Source organism: Peromyscus leucopus, chromosome 7 (assembly GCF_004664715.2).
Source record: "Peromyscus leucopus breed LL Stock chromosome 7, UCI_PerLeu_2.1, whole genome shotgun sequence".
Taxonomy (NCBI): Eukaryota; Metazoa; Chordata; class Mammalia; order Rodentia; family Cricetidae; genus Peromyscus; species Peromyscus leucopus.
In genome coordinates this window covers 16,541,812-16,558,072 of record NC_051069.1, presented here as the reverse complement: position 1 = coordinate 16,558,072, position 16,261 = coordinate 16,541,812, and the positions used below count along the sequence as shown (strand labels likewise).

The following is a 16,261-nucleotide window of genomic DNA, read 5'->3' as shown; positions in this document are numbered from 1 at the left end:
TTCCCTCCTCCCTCAGATCCACTCCTCCTCCATTTCCCTTCAGAAAAGAGCTGGCCTCCCAAGGATATCAACTGAACACGGCATAACAAGTTACAATAAGACTAGGCATAAACCCTCATGTCAAGTCTGGGCAAGGCAACCCAGTAGGAGAAAAAGGGTCCCAAGAGCAGGCAAAAGATTCATAGACACTCCCACTCCCACTGTTAGGAGTCTCACAAGAACACCAAGCTACACAACCATAACATATATTCAGGGGAACTAGCTCAGACCCATACAGGCTTCATGATTGTCCCTTCAGTCTCTATATGCCCCTATGCTTCATCGATTTAGAGGGCCATGTTCTCCTGGTATCCTCCATGCTCTCTGACTCCTACAGTCCTTACTTCCCCTCTTCTGCAGGGTTCCTCAAGCTCCACCTAATGTTTGGCTGTGGATCTCTGCATCTGTTTCCATCAGTTGCTGAATGGAGCCTCTCTGATGATGATTGGGCTAGGCTCTGATCTTTGAGTATAGCAGAATATCATTAGGAATCATTTCATTGACTTTTTTTTCTTGCCAGTTACGTTGGATTCTATCCTAGGTCTCTGAGCCATCCAGGCAGGGTCAGGCGTGGGCTCCCTTTCGTGGTGTGGACCTCAAGTTGGACAAATCATTGGCTAGCCACTCCCACAAGTTCTATGCAACCATTACCCCATCACATCTTGCAAGCAGGACAAACTCTAAGTCAAAGGAAAGTTTCGTGGCTTGGTTGATATCCCAGTCCCTCCTCTGGAAGCCTTGCCTGGTTACAGAGGATGGCCGATTCAGGCTCTCTATCCCTCCTTCTGTATCTCAGGACATGTTTTCCAATTGTCCATAGGATATCTCCACTTAATTATGCTATAAGAATTTCAAGCTTATCATCCCATCTGTGTGTCTTCTCATCCATATACCCTATTTTGTCCATGATTAGTACTAAGTTCCTAGTCACCTGCTAGAAACCTTGCAGTTACCTCAGACTCTTACTGTTTATGTTCATTCATTCATTAAGTTCTCTCTAGTCTCCACCTTTTGTGTCTCTCAGCTTTTGCTCCTCTGTTCTTTGTTCTGCTGTGTTTAATCTCCTTGTGTTGCATAGCTCTTAATTGGACTCTTTCCTCTCTTAGACCTTGTTCTTTCTGCATAGGATGATGATGTTTACCTGATCAGTACCTATTCGTCTTCCAAGACTTCCTTTGTGAAATCTTTCTTAGCAGCCTGACCACATATAGAAAATTCTGACCCTTTCCAGTGCCTCTTAGGACACTTTCTATAAACATCTATTGCAGTACTTACATTGCATTGTGATTGTTGCTGATTGTCTTATGGAGTGTTTATTATTTCAGAGTAATAACCAAATATTACTCTATTATCCATTTTCTTGCCTCTCTTACCTTTCCAGTAATCCCCCTTAAAAAATAAATAAATAAATAACTTATTAGCATATGCAAGTCTAAGACTCAACCATCCATCGTCTGTACTCTTCTTGTGCACCTCTTAGAAGAACTCACCAGGAATGGATTATTGGAAGGAGAATAGTATACCTGCCTAACATTTATACTTGGGCTATGGTTGTAGCTCAGAACACTTGTCTAGCATATGTGAGGATCTGTGCTTGATCTCTAATACTTCACAAGGAAATTATGTTTAAACTTACTGTACTAGTCAAATGATCTGATTGTTACTCAATTTATAATCTAAGAAATTATAACCTACATTATATTCCATAAGAGTTATTCCTGTGCTCTTTAAGAAATGGCTCTTTTATGATAAGGACCAAAGTGCCTGAACAACCTCTATTCCTATTCATCTGGTCCATTACTAGTGTTTCCTCCATCACATGGGAAACACATGAAAGGTAACATAAAAGTTAGGCTCTGTTACATGCTCAGAGTTAAAACATGAAGTCTGTGTCGAGAGGAGAGGTCATTGTTTTGGACTGAGATTAGAGTTAGTTTTGCTAGGAAATGTCTACAGGAACATCATTATATTTTATACAGATTGTGGTATTGGAAGTAATTCAAGTACTGACATGTGCTTTTGCTGGTAGGAAAGTTTGTCTTCAGCTGATAAGAGGAGTTTTTGCTGCTGTCCATACTAAACTTACATACTTCTGCCTGTTGCTCAGATTGACACACCCCGAGGGTCCATATGGCAGCACAGCCACATCTTCCACCAACAACCCAGAATTTGTGGAGGATCTCTCCCAGGGCCAGCTGCTTCAGAGTGAGTCTTCCAATGCTGCAGAAGGCAATGAGCAGAGGCATGAAGATGAGGTAAGCTAAAATCTCCTGTCACTGTCCTCTGGAGCTTCCAAAGCAACAGCATGCAAGGGGCTGCTGAGTGAAGTGATTGCCACCTCGCGTCTTAGTTTCCTGGGCTGACACTTGCCCGGTTTTCTTATACCTAGCTCTAGTTATACCTAGAGTATGTCAGTGGTTTTAATGACATAGAGACAAATAGAGTCTCTTTATCCTCACTTTAACTAAATGTAGCTACCTCTTATGAAGTGTCCCACTGTGCTCATGAATTGTTTTGTTGTGTTATTTTTGCTTTTATTTATTGTTGTTATTGCTATTTTGATATAGGGTCTCAAGTCACCCAAGCTGCATTCGAGTAATGCAGATGTGCCCACCGCGCTCAGCCTTGACAAATATTTGTTTTGTGAATGAATGATTTAATTAAGTAACTACTGAGAGGTCTTCATGCCCTTGTTCATGCCCTGCAGCACAAAGTCACATGTATCAAAGGATTCAGACCACTTAATAATTCCTTCTCCCTCCCATAGGGTCCATCTTTCTCTGAATCACACAAAGATTCAGTATGGGCATGAGGAGTCATGTCCTTGTTGGACCTCCAAACTTCCTTATAGGTGACTGATCACGTTGCACTCTTTTTATTTTAAGACAAAAAAGAATAGCATCATCGATTTTTGTCTTTTATGTGAAAAGACTAGTTTTTTCATTTACCCCTTTAGTATTTTTAAAGATAATAATGAATGCTAGCAGCTTTTCATTAACTATGTAACTATGTGTTTGTAGGGGGAGTGTTGGGGGGATTTGTGTGGGTGTATGACGCTGGGGATTCGTGCTAAGCACATTTCCACTGAGCTATGTCTCTAGGCTCCTTAGTAGCTTCATGTTCCTAGGTTTCCAAAAATGAAACAAAAACTGGAACCCTAATCTCTAATACACTATTTGCCAAAAGGAGGACTATCACCATTCACATACATTTGAAGGAGTGCAGTACTGCAAATAATACATAGATGCTTTTATCTCTTTTTTAACCTTGTTTACCTTCCTCTTCTCTGAAATAAGAATTCCTATAACCATGATACATTAACTGATAGACTATGTATTTGCTAAATTATGGAGCAAAACTATGATGTGCTTAGGTCTCATTCAGAAGGCAAGAAGAAAGGCTGTGGCAAAATATCAGTGGCACTGCAGAATTATTTTTGTTTAAGCATTTTAAAAGTTGGTTTGATCTGATTTATCTAAACTCAGTATATAAAGACTTATTTCTCAAAAAACAACAACAAAAAAAGCCTTATGACTTTATAAAACATATATCTTAAGGAACAAATCATCAGGCCGAAGAACTTGTCTTCATTTTAGATATGTTACTGATATTCTCCTGAGACCTAAATATTAATTTAAATATCTATATGCTATTTGCTATGGGAAATTAGCTGGTCTTTAGTATCAGTAAGGAACACTTTCATGAATTATTTTTAATCCCCATGCTGCAGCTCTTCTTTCACTTGATGCTTGTGACATCTTATTCTGGTCTCCTGTGACAGTGTCTGCTTCTCTGGCATGGTGCTGAGTGTGCTGCCGAGTTTCTCATGTAGAAATCCCTGTCAGGAAGTGTAGAGGAAGGACAAAGCTTGCATGTCATGGTACCCCATTCTCATCTTCTGGGATTAGCACCAAAATAGCCCTTTATACACCAAGGGTGGTGATGCATGCCTGAAATCCCAGCACTCAAGAGACTGAGGCAGTAGATCACCATAAATTTGAGGGTACCCCGACATACATAGTGCGTTTGAGGCCATTTGTGCTACCTAGAGAGACTCTGTTTCCAAAAATAAAATTTTTCTTTTTTCTTTTTGGTTTTTCAAGACAGGGTTTCTCTGTTTAGTCCTTGCTGTCCTGGAACTCACTTTGTAGACCAGGCAGCCTAGAACTCAGAGATTCGCCTGCCTCTGCCTCCTAAGTGCTGGGATTAAAGGTGAGTACCACCACCATCTGGCTCCAAAAATAAAATTTTAATAGCCCTTAATTTCCCTAGTTTGTAGTATGATGCCTTAAAGCAGTGGTTTTCAACCTTCCTAGTCCTGCAACCCTTTAACACAACTCCTCAGGTCATGGTGACCCCCAACTATAAGTTTATTTACGTTGTTATTTCATAACTGTAGTTTTGCTACTGTTAGGAATTGTAATGCAAATATCTGCTATGCAGGATATCGGATATGCATCCCCTGTGAAAGAGTACTTTGACCTCCAGAGGGGTCTCATCCCACAGATACAGAACTGCTGCCTTAAAGGGTCTATAGTGAAATATCTGAAACTCTTAGCATTGCAGTCTTTTGTGCCTGACTGATCTGGAGAGCTCTGAACTTCCAGGGCCTTACAGGAAAATGCAGCTCAGAGCCTCTTTGGTGTTGGTGTTTGTTATTATTGTGGATGGGTTACTTGAGTGATTATTGTTTGGTTTTTGTTTTTCGTTTTGCTTTGTCTTATAGCAAAGAAGTAAACGAGGAGGTTGGTCCAAAGGGAGAAAAAGGAAGAAACCTCTCCGAGACAGCAACGCACCCAAGTCCCCCCTTACAGGATATGTTCGATTCATGAATGAGCGTAGGGAACAGCTTCGAGCAAAGAGACCAGAGGTCCCATTTCCAGAAATCACAAGGATGTTGGGCAATGAGTGGAGTAAACTGCCTCCTGAGGAAAAACAGGTGATGGTTCTTGCTTCTGGTCCTTTGCTTGTTTTATTATATCTCAAAAATGATTTGGAGGCTGGAAAGATGGCTCAGTGGTGGTTAACTCACTCACTGTTCCTACAAACAATTGGAGTTCGTTTCCCAGATCCCATGTCAGATGGCTGACAACTGCCTGTAACTTCAGCTTCAACTGATCTGACACCCTCTTTTGGCCTCTACAGGTACCTACATAGATGTGACATGTCTCGTGTGTGTGTGTGTGTGTGTGTGTGTGTGTGTGTGTGTGTGTGTGTGTGTAAAATATAATATGATGTAAATATTTTTTAAAGATTTCTATCAGAAAAGCAAAGAAGATGGACAGTTAATTCTTCAGTTGTGTCGCAGTACTCAGGGGACTGAGGCAGAAAGAGCACAAGTTCAAAGCCATCAGGGCTACAGAATGAATTTAAGGCTAACCCAAGCAACTTAGCTAGAGACCATCTTAAAGTAAAGAAAAATACAGAAAGAGTTTGAGTGGTAACTTAGAGCAGAGCACTTGTTCCCTTACACGGGTTCTGGGTTCAATCTCCAGTACTACAAGAGGAAAGTGAGAAAAGACCCTGTATAAAAAGATGTGGAGACCTAGAGTAGTAAAGCAGGTTAAACAGTGCCATGCACTTATCTAGTACCATATCGTAAGAAGAATTCAGACTGCTGGCCTTGTGTACTGGGGTTGAGAGCATGTACCCTAAAATCAATGTCGTAGTTTCAGACATTTGCAAATGCAAATAACTAAGGAGAGGTCAAACTGGTTCAGATTGGCCCTGCTCCAATGACGTGTTCATAGAAGGAAAGAAAGAAGACAGGTACCCATGGAGAGGGGCATATAAAGAAGGAGGCAGAAACAGGAACAGCAAAACCACCAGAAACTCAGTGGGGAAGGAAAAGAAGACCAGAATAGCAGGATCCTTGCAACTCTTCTCTCTAGCACAGTGAATAGAAGCTGTCCCAAGATTTGTTGGAGGGTTGGGAGTGGAAAGGACTCTAGAATCTACTCCCAACCAAAGCAGCTACATTTTATTTGATGTGTATACTGAGTTCACAGAAGAATGTTTTGAAAAGTGGTTCAATATTAAGAAATTAAGAAATCTATCAAAGTAATGCATTCCATTGAGCTAAATGAAAGTAATGAATAAAAATGAGGGAAAAAATCATTTACCAAAATTCTTCAATTCACATAAGAATTTTATTTAAGAAAAAGATCTTATTGCTTTACCAATTGTTTAACTAGAGTTCTAGCAAATTTAACCACTGCAGAAAATAAAGCAGAACTACTTGATCTCTCTCCTCTAAGACAGAAACTAACCGTGTTGCCAAGCTGAAAGGAGAGTTCCTTTGTTAGAATGATTGGAGGGGAATTACGCACAAGATAGCCATGCACTGGGTGAAAGGCCACTGCAGCAAAGGGATGCTGGCGACTGGGGCTGACGGGCTTTGCATTAAAAGCCCCCACTTCCCGGCATCTGAAAGATCTATATTTCCTTATGTCTTAAACTCTTTTATGGTTTGCACTCTTGAAAATGGATTCCAGAAAGACTAAAACCAAATTGAAAAATACTGTCTTGGGAATTAATTGAATTCAAAAATTTTCAAAGAGATAAGATTAAATTTCAATTTGAAGCTTTGTGTTTGTGGTAAGCAAGCTAATAGAAAGCAGTTTATAACAAGAGGTCATCAGCTGGATATGCCAGGTCATTATTTTCTTTATCTTTATTTCAAAGTGAATGCATGCTTGAGGTTTATTTTTTCTGGAATTAGCAAGTGTGCAAACAAAAAGCCGAAGTAACAGTAGTTGTCTAATGATAACATTGTCTGCTGATTAGGGCAGGGTTTTGTATGTGTTTGATCAACTTTTAACTTTGAAATCATTTCAAATGCACAAAAAGTTACAAGCATAAAAATAGTACAGAGAACATTCAGAAATCCTAACTCAGTTTCTCCTATTGCTGACACATTGTGTCCCTTTCTCCATTCACATGTTCGGTCTTTAATACACACACACACACACACACACACACACACACACACACACACATACACACACACAAAATTTCCCCCAAATTGTTTAAAGGTAAGTTACATATATCCTTTCATATTTCCTAAGAACAGAGATCCTCTGTTACATAACTGATAAAGTCGTCAAGTTCATAATTTCATGCTAAATATAATGCTGTAATCTACACCCAGACACTGAAGTCAACAGCATCCCTTCATACAGGTTTTACACTAATACCAAGCTGTGTTTTAGTCACGTATTTGTAATTCTCTTCAGGCTGTTTCACAGCATTGTTTTGTCTTTGTAAGTTATTCCTTGATGTTCTTCGAGAATATGAACCTTCTGTCTCCCCAAACCTGACCCCTCCTTCCCACCTACCCCTAATGTGCCTTTTTGTTTGTTTTTACTTTTGAGGAAACATTCTTCATTTTCTGTTGGTCTAGTATTTCCTGATGATTAGATTGATGTTCTGAATTCTTGTTCAGAATAGAAGATAAGATGCTTAGAGCATCACATATGCAGGCATACCATGTCCTTTATTATTTTTTTGTAATGCAAATTTTTTTGGCTTGGTAATTTTTTCTTATAATTCATTAGCAATCTAAGGAGAGATATTTTAAAGATACATGTAATTTGTTTCACCAAAAAAAAAAGAAAATTCCATAACACTGATATCACGTGCCTTTAACCCCAGCACTCAGGCAGGTAGATCTCTTAAAAGTTCAAGATCATCTATGTAGTGAGTTCCAGGCCAGCAGGGATACACAGTGAGACCTTGTCTCAAGAAAGAAAAGAAAAGGAGAAAGATCTATATGATCTGAAGAGAAACCAAAGCCAGGCATGGTAGCACATGCCTTTAATTCCAGCACTTGGGAGGCAGAGGCAAGAGAATCTCTGTGTGTTAAAGACCAGTTTGGATTATATAATGAGTTCCAGAACACTCAGCTCTATGTAGAAAGACCCTGTCTTAAGAAAAAAACAGAAAAGAAAGAAAAAGAAAAAAATTTCCCCTAGACTTTATCTATGGATAAGTTTCACCTTATTTAATCTTTATCATTATGTTTACAAAGTGATAATTTTTCCCACCCCGATACCACACACAGTTACCAGTTGGCCCTAAGCTTTCTGATCTATTTAGGGACCTTACTCTTCTCTCCTCTTGAACACTTGTGTATATTCTGTTTGTTGCTGGTATGATCATAAATAATTCATATCATAAAGTTTATTTATAGTATAAATGTCTTTTTCCAGCAGTTTATAATTTATTGCCATACTTAATTATTTGTTCCTTAAATTGTCCCAGATATCTGCTGTGGGGGGCAAGATTTTTAACATAACCTCTGGCTCTGGTTTGTTCACTTTTAAGCAGCACCTTTTGTACTTTCTTATACCTAATTTGATGAATGAAATGGACAAGGCACTAAGCAAAACAATTCTAGAGATAAATCGACTTGTTTAAATAATTAATAGAACAAAATGATCAAAGAATAGTGCTAAAGCTTTCTTAGAGTAGTCTCTTTTAGGCCCATGGGATGAGATCATTCTTTTCATGTTCTCCAGCTTTAGTCTTCCACTCATCTGGCTTTTAAGAAGGCCAATGGATGTATGAGATCATTCCCTCAAAATGAGTGGAGAGTAGAGAAACACACTAATATTCCTTCCCTTCCCCTGGGAACATGTGCCTATATGGGGTTCAAACCTCTGAAGAACTCTCGTGGCCCTGTGAAATTCTATCTATAAGGCTAGGGAGATGGTTGACTGTAATCTTCATTAATGTTTTATGATGGTACTCTCAATAGAACTTACCTTCATTAAACTAGGAAAGGCAATACACAGTCTAGAAAGTCAGTCACTCATTTATTTATTTTCTAAATGATGTGTTTGTTTTGTTTGTTTGTTTAATGTGTGTATGTACATGTGCAGAGGTCAGGACAACTTTCAGGCACCAGTTCTCTCCATCAACCAGGGATCAAACTGAAGCTGTCAGGGATGGTAGCAAGCACCTTTACCTACTGAGCCACCTCACTAGCCCTTGTTTATTTTATGATTGAAAGATTTTATTCTATACCTATGTCTGCTTTCAGATTCTCCTACAGCATACTCACTGTATACTTTTCGTGTTTTAAGTGTACTCTTTTCTTTTAAAAAGCTAGTTGGTATTTCACCTAACATCTCAGTTTCTTGAAAACAATCTCACACTTCTTTCCTAGCGCTACCTTGATGAAGCAGACAGAGATAAGGAGCGTTACATGAAGGAACTGGAGCAGTATCAGAAGACCGAGGCCTACAAGGTCTTCAGTAGGAAAACCCAGGACCGTCAGAAAGGCAAATCTCACAGACAAGGTATCAGAACCAATGCAGTTTGTCACACAAGGTGGAATGTTAGGAATCCAACTGTTAAGGTGCCAAATATGAAAGATGTGTTTCTGTCATTTCTTTATTGTCCTATATTCACTTACAGATGTCACCCTAGAATTGTACTAAAATCACATCATTCTCCTTTTGACATTTTGATTGGTTTTCTGTATCTAAGATCAACAATCTGGCTCATGCACCAAAACCATTATTACCTACCTGCCTTTCTTTGTCTAGTTTCCAAGTTAGGCATTTCTCTACCTTTAAACAGGTCTACTAAGCCATGTAGGTAACTTGCCCTAACTCTTCTAAGCCTTTTCTGTGCTATTCCTATTGGCCTCCATGATCCTCTTCATTCAATAGTTACTCATGCATAAATTCAAAAGGAGGTCTATTGAGCTGCTTCTGTTAAAGTACCAGACTCTTCTAGGCCTTGAGGGGTGATAGTGAGTGAGATGGCATCTCTGTCTTCCTGGCATCTTTTTTCTCTGTTGAAATGGTACATCACATTCTCACAAGTCTTGCTCCAGTTCCCTCTCCAGGAAACACTGCCAAAGGCACTCCACCCACACTGCTCTGTCAGTCCTTAGCCCTAGCAGCTTCTCCACACTTGCACATCTAGGCTGCTAAACCTTTGGCTTGTGTTTCCTACTCTCACACCCTGTTACCTCTCAAAGGTAAGAACTGTCTGCTGTTCCCTTGTGCCTAGTTGTGTGATCTGTAGGTGTGGGGTTCCATTTAACTGTGGTTGACTGACAGTTAATAACGTCATGAATGAAAACATCATACGTGGTGAAAGTCCACAGATACCAGCAAGGTTTGTGGTTGGCAAAGTCATATACTTGGGTTTTGCTATTGTTTTCTTTTTCAGTTTAATGTTTTCTTTATTCTTTCATATTTTTAGATGCAGCCCGACAGACCACTCACGATCACGAGGTAATTAGCCTTCTTTTTGTATTCATATATATATATATATATTTAAAATCATGTTGCTGTTCGAAATGCTGTTACTTTTTTTTTTTATGAATGGTACAGAGTTTTTTTATTCCATAATTCAGACTGAGTTGCTTTGGCTCAGGGGTTTTTAACATATGGTAGACACTTATGTCGTGAATCTGCCTTTGAACTACAGTCCCTAACCCCAATCTGTTCCTGTAGTCTGAGAATTTTATTAGTTTTAAATGCCAAGAAATGGTTGGAATTCAGAGTAAGACAGAAATGGAAGCCAGCTAGAGGCTGCAACTTGGCTGTAGTTTATCATCAACAAATGCTGTCGTCCCACTTCAGAAAGGTGTTATTTGGGAACTCCAGCATTTGGTTACAATGATCCTCAGCTAGTCAGTAGCACACAGTGTGACTGAAGCTCAGTCCCTGAACCTCCTTTCCCGTCCTCATCTCACTGGCCTGTGCTTATTATTGGCCTCCTCCCTCAGGGTTGCTTCAGCCCTGACAGTAGGACTTAAGCCTGTATGTGTGTGTATGTGTCTAATACATAGACTTATATGTTTGCCTGTGCTGCTTTTACATGCTTCCGATATAGATGTTAAGTATATGGTTATAAAAAAATAAAATTTGGGGGTTGGGGATTTAGCTCAGTGATAGAGCACTTGAGGCCCTGGGTTCGATGCTCAGCTCCAAAAAATAAAATAAAATAAAAAAAATAAAATCTGTGGTCATTCCATGCTTTAAAATGTCAGGGACTCAACTTTGCTCACCAAATCATAAGCAAATGCAGCAATCAGGGTCTTCTGATTAGTCCCAACTTCTCATTTCCAACACCTTAAATTTATTGGCTGCCACCATCTTCCAAGTGCTGCTCTCCCTGCCTTGTGTCTGTCTTCCTATTGTTCTTTTCACAGGGTAACCGCCTTCCTCATACTTCTCTCCATCTTCCTGTTTCTGCTTCTCAAAGCTGAAGTCATCCTTCAACCCTATTAAGTTCCATTTCCTTCTCAGCTCCTTTTATTTCTTCTAGCTGGCTTTAACCTTCAAAGTACCTCTCCCATATGGCTGAGCTGGCCTGGTCTAGACTCTTGCAAGCACTTCGGTTGTTCACATTATGGATTATGTACGATCTCCCTGAGGGCATACCTGATCTATTTTCTACCTTTCTCTCCAATGCCTTGCCCCCTAGCATGATGCTCTTGCATGGAGAAGGTATTCTATAAAAACTTATTTTCCTATAAGAATCCAAAGGTGACTGAAAAGCAGTGAGAATTTAAACAAAATGGTCTTCAAGCTAGGAGATGGCTCAGTCTGTAGGCATGACTTACTATGCAAGCATGAGGGCCTGGGCAGATCCCCAGCCCCTGTATGTATCAAAAACTGTATTGTGGTACATGCTTGTAATACTAGCTCTGGGGAGGTAGAGGTGGGTAGCTCTCTGGGTAATGGTAGCCACCCAGCCTAACCTAATTGGCAAGTTCCAAGCCAAAGAGAGACTCTGTCTCAAAAAGCTATAGTGACTGGCTCGCTCTTAAGGATGACACCCAAAGTTGGCCTCTGATGTTCACATGTGCTATGGTATTTGGAATATTTCAGCAGATGTATGAGTGAGTTAATTAAAAAAATGTGTCTTATAAAATACCCAAAACATCATGAATTCTAAATACATACTTATTTCTCTTACAAGGAGTGTAATAGGCTTCTAATAGAACAGACTTCCAGTCCGTCTTTGGATACTAAGACCTCAGACATATTCTCAGCTGCCTACCCCATTTTGCCAGTGTGGGGGTGACTTGCCTAGGATGAGAGTTTAGTCAACTTCAGTTAGAGGGGCTGTAGAGATGGCTTAGCAGTAAGCAGCCCCGGCTGCTCTTGCAGAGGACCTGGCTTCAACTCCCAGCACCCACACGGCAGCTCACCACTGTCTGTAACTCCAGTCCCGGGAAAGCCCTCTTCTGGCCTCTGTAGGACCCAGGCATACACGTGATACGTGGCCATACATACAAGCGAAACACCCATACACATAAAAATAAACCGAACTTAAAAGAATAAAAAGTTAAGTTAGAGGCAACAGAGTAGCTTCCTGCATCCCAGTTAGCCACTGTTGACAACACAGTGCCATGCTACATGGGAAAACTGGACACTGTTGAAAGTAAACCTGAGATGTCAGTTGGAAGCTAGTGAAGACAGATTTACCGGATTCCATATAATAAAGAAGCTAATTTTATTTCTAAATTGACTGAGATTCCCTAAGTCATTGTTGCCTGGACAGACGCAGCAGAGTGCATCTGAGAGCTGACAAATGCTCTCCTGGAAGCCGTTCTGCATAGCAGAAGGCACTGCATCCTGGCTCATGATAATGAGAATGGTCCTCAAGTAAAAAGGCACTTGAGAGATGCATGGCATACTCTCTGTAGTTCTGGCCCTGAGCCTTGCCCTAAATCACAGGCTGAAATAGATTACATTCAGAGAGTCCTCTGTTCTTTTTCCTTCCAGTCAGTGAGTGTACAGAATGGAAATCCAAAGTGAAGAATATTCTGTCTTCTCAGATCAAAAACCAGCCCACTGCGGGGTGGTGGTGGCACATGCCTTTAATCCCAGCACTCGGGAAGCAGAGGCAGGCGGATCTCTGAGTTTGTAGCCAGCCCGGTCTACAGAGCAAGTTCTAGCAAAGAAACCCTGTCTTAACAAACTGAAGAGAAAAAAGAAGCCCACTAGGTGCAAGAGTCAGTGAGCTGTACTCTCTAGAAAGTGTCTTCATCTCATATGAAGACTAAGCTAGAAACAATAATTTTGTTTAATTTGTGAAAAATGACAAAATGACACTCAGCCTGAACAAATTAGACCCTTTCAATGAGGAGGTAATCAAATCCTTATGATTTAATCCCTTGAGCAATCCTTAGAGCACTTAAGCATATCCAAGCCCCCAGTAGGAGCCTCTCTGTGCTGAGTAATGTACTCAGTAATGGAGGAGTGCTGGTGGTTTTTATTACCACTCTTCCTTTAAGTAGAATGTCTCTGTTGCATTTAGAGACTGAACAGTTTCGATCAATTGCTTTAATGTTTCTTATTTTGTACTCTAAGAATCTGTACCTAGGGCCAGTGTGTATTGTACCTGGCTGCTGCTGGCCTCTGCCCTTACATAATGGGTTGGGTTTGGACTGTTCTGGCAAAGAATGGAATGGAATTACCATTCTGAGGAGAGTAAAGATCTTGAGAAAGGCCCTTTGTGTCATGTTCATGGTAGCCAAGCAACCCCTTATCATTCTGAATAGCAAATGCTGGGACTCATGGTCACTGTGCAACTGAGTAAAAGTTGAACAAGGTAAGAGAACTGAAGTTACAAGGCTCTGTCCTAAGTCACTGGTAGATTTAGGATTGGACCTATGGTACTGTGTGCATGTTGGGATTTTGTGTCATGAGTTTCCTGTCACAACCAGGTAATAAAGTTAAAGCATACAGTAACCCTGCAGTCTATAGACAGCTACTGGAAATGTGGCTAAGATCCCTTTCAGAACCAGTCTCTCTTGCCCATGCATTAATTAGTTCTCAGCAAAATCCACTAGGTAGGAACTGTCTGGGGGGAGAGGTGTGCATGTCAAAATGTGGTACTTTTGATGGTAATCCTGCTGTTTATTTTTTAATTGTTCTAGAAAAAGTTGCTTTCCTCCATTAAAAAAACAAAAGAATGTGGTAAAATTAAGCACTCTGAAATGGAATGTTCCTCAAGTAAACATATACTTTTTCAGATTTCCATCCATTTTTTAGAGAGATCTCACAAGTGCTGTGATTATGCATATGAACCACTAGATTCCCATCTTAACTGCCTATCTTGATCTGTTCAGATCAGTAGGCAGTTCCTCCAGTCTGCCCCCTTCCTAGGTAAACACAGTGAGACAGGGTCCCTGCTCTCAGGTTTCCTCACAGCTGAGCTGCTTAGCTTTTCTGCTTGGCATCAAGTCTTTTTTTTTTTTTTTTTTTTTCCCTTTTTTTTTTTTAATTCAAAGATAAAAGGTAGTGGTAAGAAGTAGAAACAATTTTTTTCCAGTGTTTTTTTAGATATGTTGTAAAGCCCCAGCTGGCCTGGAACTCATAGAAATCCACCAGAGCCACCACGCCTGGCAAAAGGATACATTTTATCCTTTATTTTATACATTTTATCTCTTAACATGTTTTTAAAGGAATGAATTCTGAGTTATTTTCTTTACTGCTTTCTTATTGAGAGGTTTTGGAATCTTCAGATTTCACAATAGTTTCCTTACTTCCTACTCACTTTTTATGTTGTACAAGATTTTGAATATAAAACACCTATAGCTTATATTTATTATACCTTCAACTTCAAATTCATTACAGAAATGTCAGCCAAAGAAAGTTGAAATATTGGCTCTGTTCTTTTTGTTACTGTTATTTTTTAATTATTTATTTATTTTTATTTTATAGGCATTGGTATTTTGTGTGCAAGTATGTACCTCTGTGTGAGGATGTGAGATCCCCTGAACAGGAGTTAACAGACAGTTGTTAGCTGCCATGTGGGTGCTGAGAATTGAACCTGGGCCCCCTGGAAGAGTAGCCAGTGCTCTTAACCACTGAGCTACCTCTCCAGCCCCTTGGCTCTACTCCTAAAGCTCATGGTTGGAAATATTTTACAGTAGTTTGTGATACTTTTTATCTTAATGGTTTATTAACTAGGGCTTTGTTATTCTTTTCTGTCTCACAGAATCCTTAGATTTCTTATTTGTAGAGCCTGGTTATTTCTGGCTTCTTGGGTTGGTTTGTTTTTCTTATGTCTGAAGAAAAGTCTACAAGAGCCTCAAAAAGCCTACTGCCCCTTCATAAATAGATAGAAGTACCAGCAGAATGCCATTATTATTGTTTGTTGCTGGCAGATCTCTGCTTAGAATTCCTATTCTCCACTCTGCAAATTTTGATTGTATACTTCCTTCTCAGATAGTGCTTAAATGCGTAACCAACAGGAAACAACTAAAATACCTTTTTTCAATTCCTGACCCAGCCACATTCACAACTCTCATCTGTAGACTATTCAAAGTACAGTGCTAAGAAAGGGCTTCTGTGGTCTTCATTAGTGAAGTGCATGTCGGTTTGTTTTGAAGTCTTTTACTACCTAGCAGTTGGATACTGAAAAGATGTGATGCTAACTGCTGCAGCTCTGTGAAGTTCCATTCCAATGAGAGACTATATCCCCTCCACGGCTCTCGTAGTCTGATTCCTGCTGACCAACTGTTTCTCTAAGGAAGACATGATCCTTGTGCCTTGGGCACTACTATTCATTTAGCTTCTAAGGACTAACTTTTGTTCTTGATTCATAGAAAGAAACAGAGGTAAAGGAACGCTCTGTTTTTGACATCCCTATATTTACAGAAGAATTCCTGAACCACAGCAAAGGTGATTACTGCAGTGTTTTTTTGTGTTCCTTGGGTCTTTGACAGGGGATTTAGCTCTCAGGAGTTCATTGCTCAAAAGCACTGGCTCATAGCCCTCCTTAGGACTGGAGAGGACTCTACTGCAAAGAATGTCTGTTATTTCACCTTGTGACTGGGGAGGGAAAGCGAGACCAATGCAGCCAAAGTTACTTGGTTTGGGGGTCAAAAGAAATAAATACAAATCACTAATGCAGTGGCTTTAGTTAGGTAGCCTAGAACCCTCTATACAAATGAAAGTTTACATGGGAGTCCAGAATACACAGTAAGAAATTGCAAAATTGGGGGCTGGAGAGATGGCTCAGTGGTTAAAAGCACTGGCTGCTCTTCCAGAGGACACGGTTTCTCTGTGTAGGCCTGGCTGTCCTGGAACTCACTCTGTAGACCAGTCTGGCCTCAAATTCAGAGATCCACCTGCCTCTGCCTCCCGAGTGCTGGGTCAGGTTAAAGGTCTATGTCACCACCACCCAGCTTTTTTGTTTTGTTTTTTGTTTTTGGCAATTTTTAATTCCAGTTCCAGGGAAT

General features: G+C 40.1%; 1 protein-coding gene across 1 annotated transcript in view; it reads left to right on the top strand.

Annotated features, from left to right (window-relative positions):
- Hmg20a (high mobility group 20A) overlaps positions 1-16,261 on the top strand; it is an 85,245-nt gene that overhangs the window by 59,698 nt on the left and 9,286 nt on the right. Inside the window, exons 3-7 of the mRNA XM_028865041.2 lie at positions 2,147-2,294; positions 4,766-4,978; positions 9,209-9,341; positions 10,258-10,289; positions 15,626-15,701. Coding sequence (XP_028720874.1) covers positions 2,147-2,294; positions 4,766-4,978; positions 9,209-9,341; positions 10,258-10,289; positions 15,626-15,701 — 602 coding nt within the window. The remainder of the gene's footprint in view (positions 1-2,146; positions 2,295-4,765; positions 4,979-9,208; positions 9,342-10,257; positions 10,290-15,625; positions 15,702-16,261) is intronic.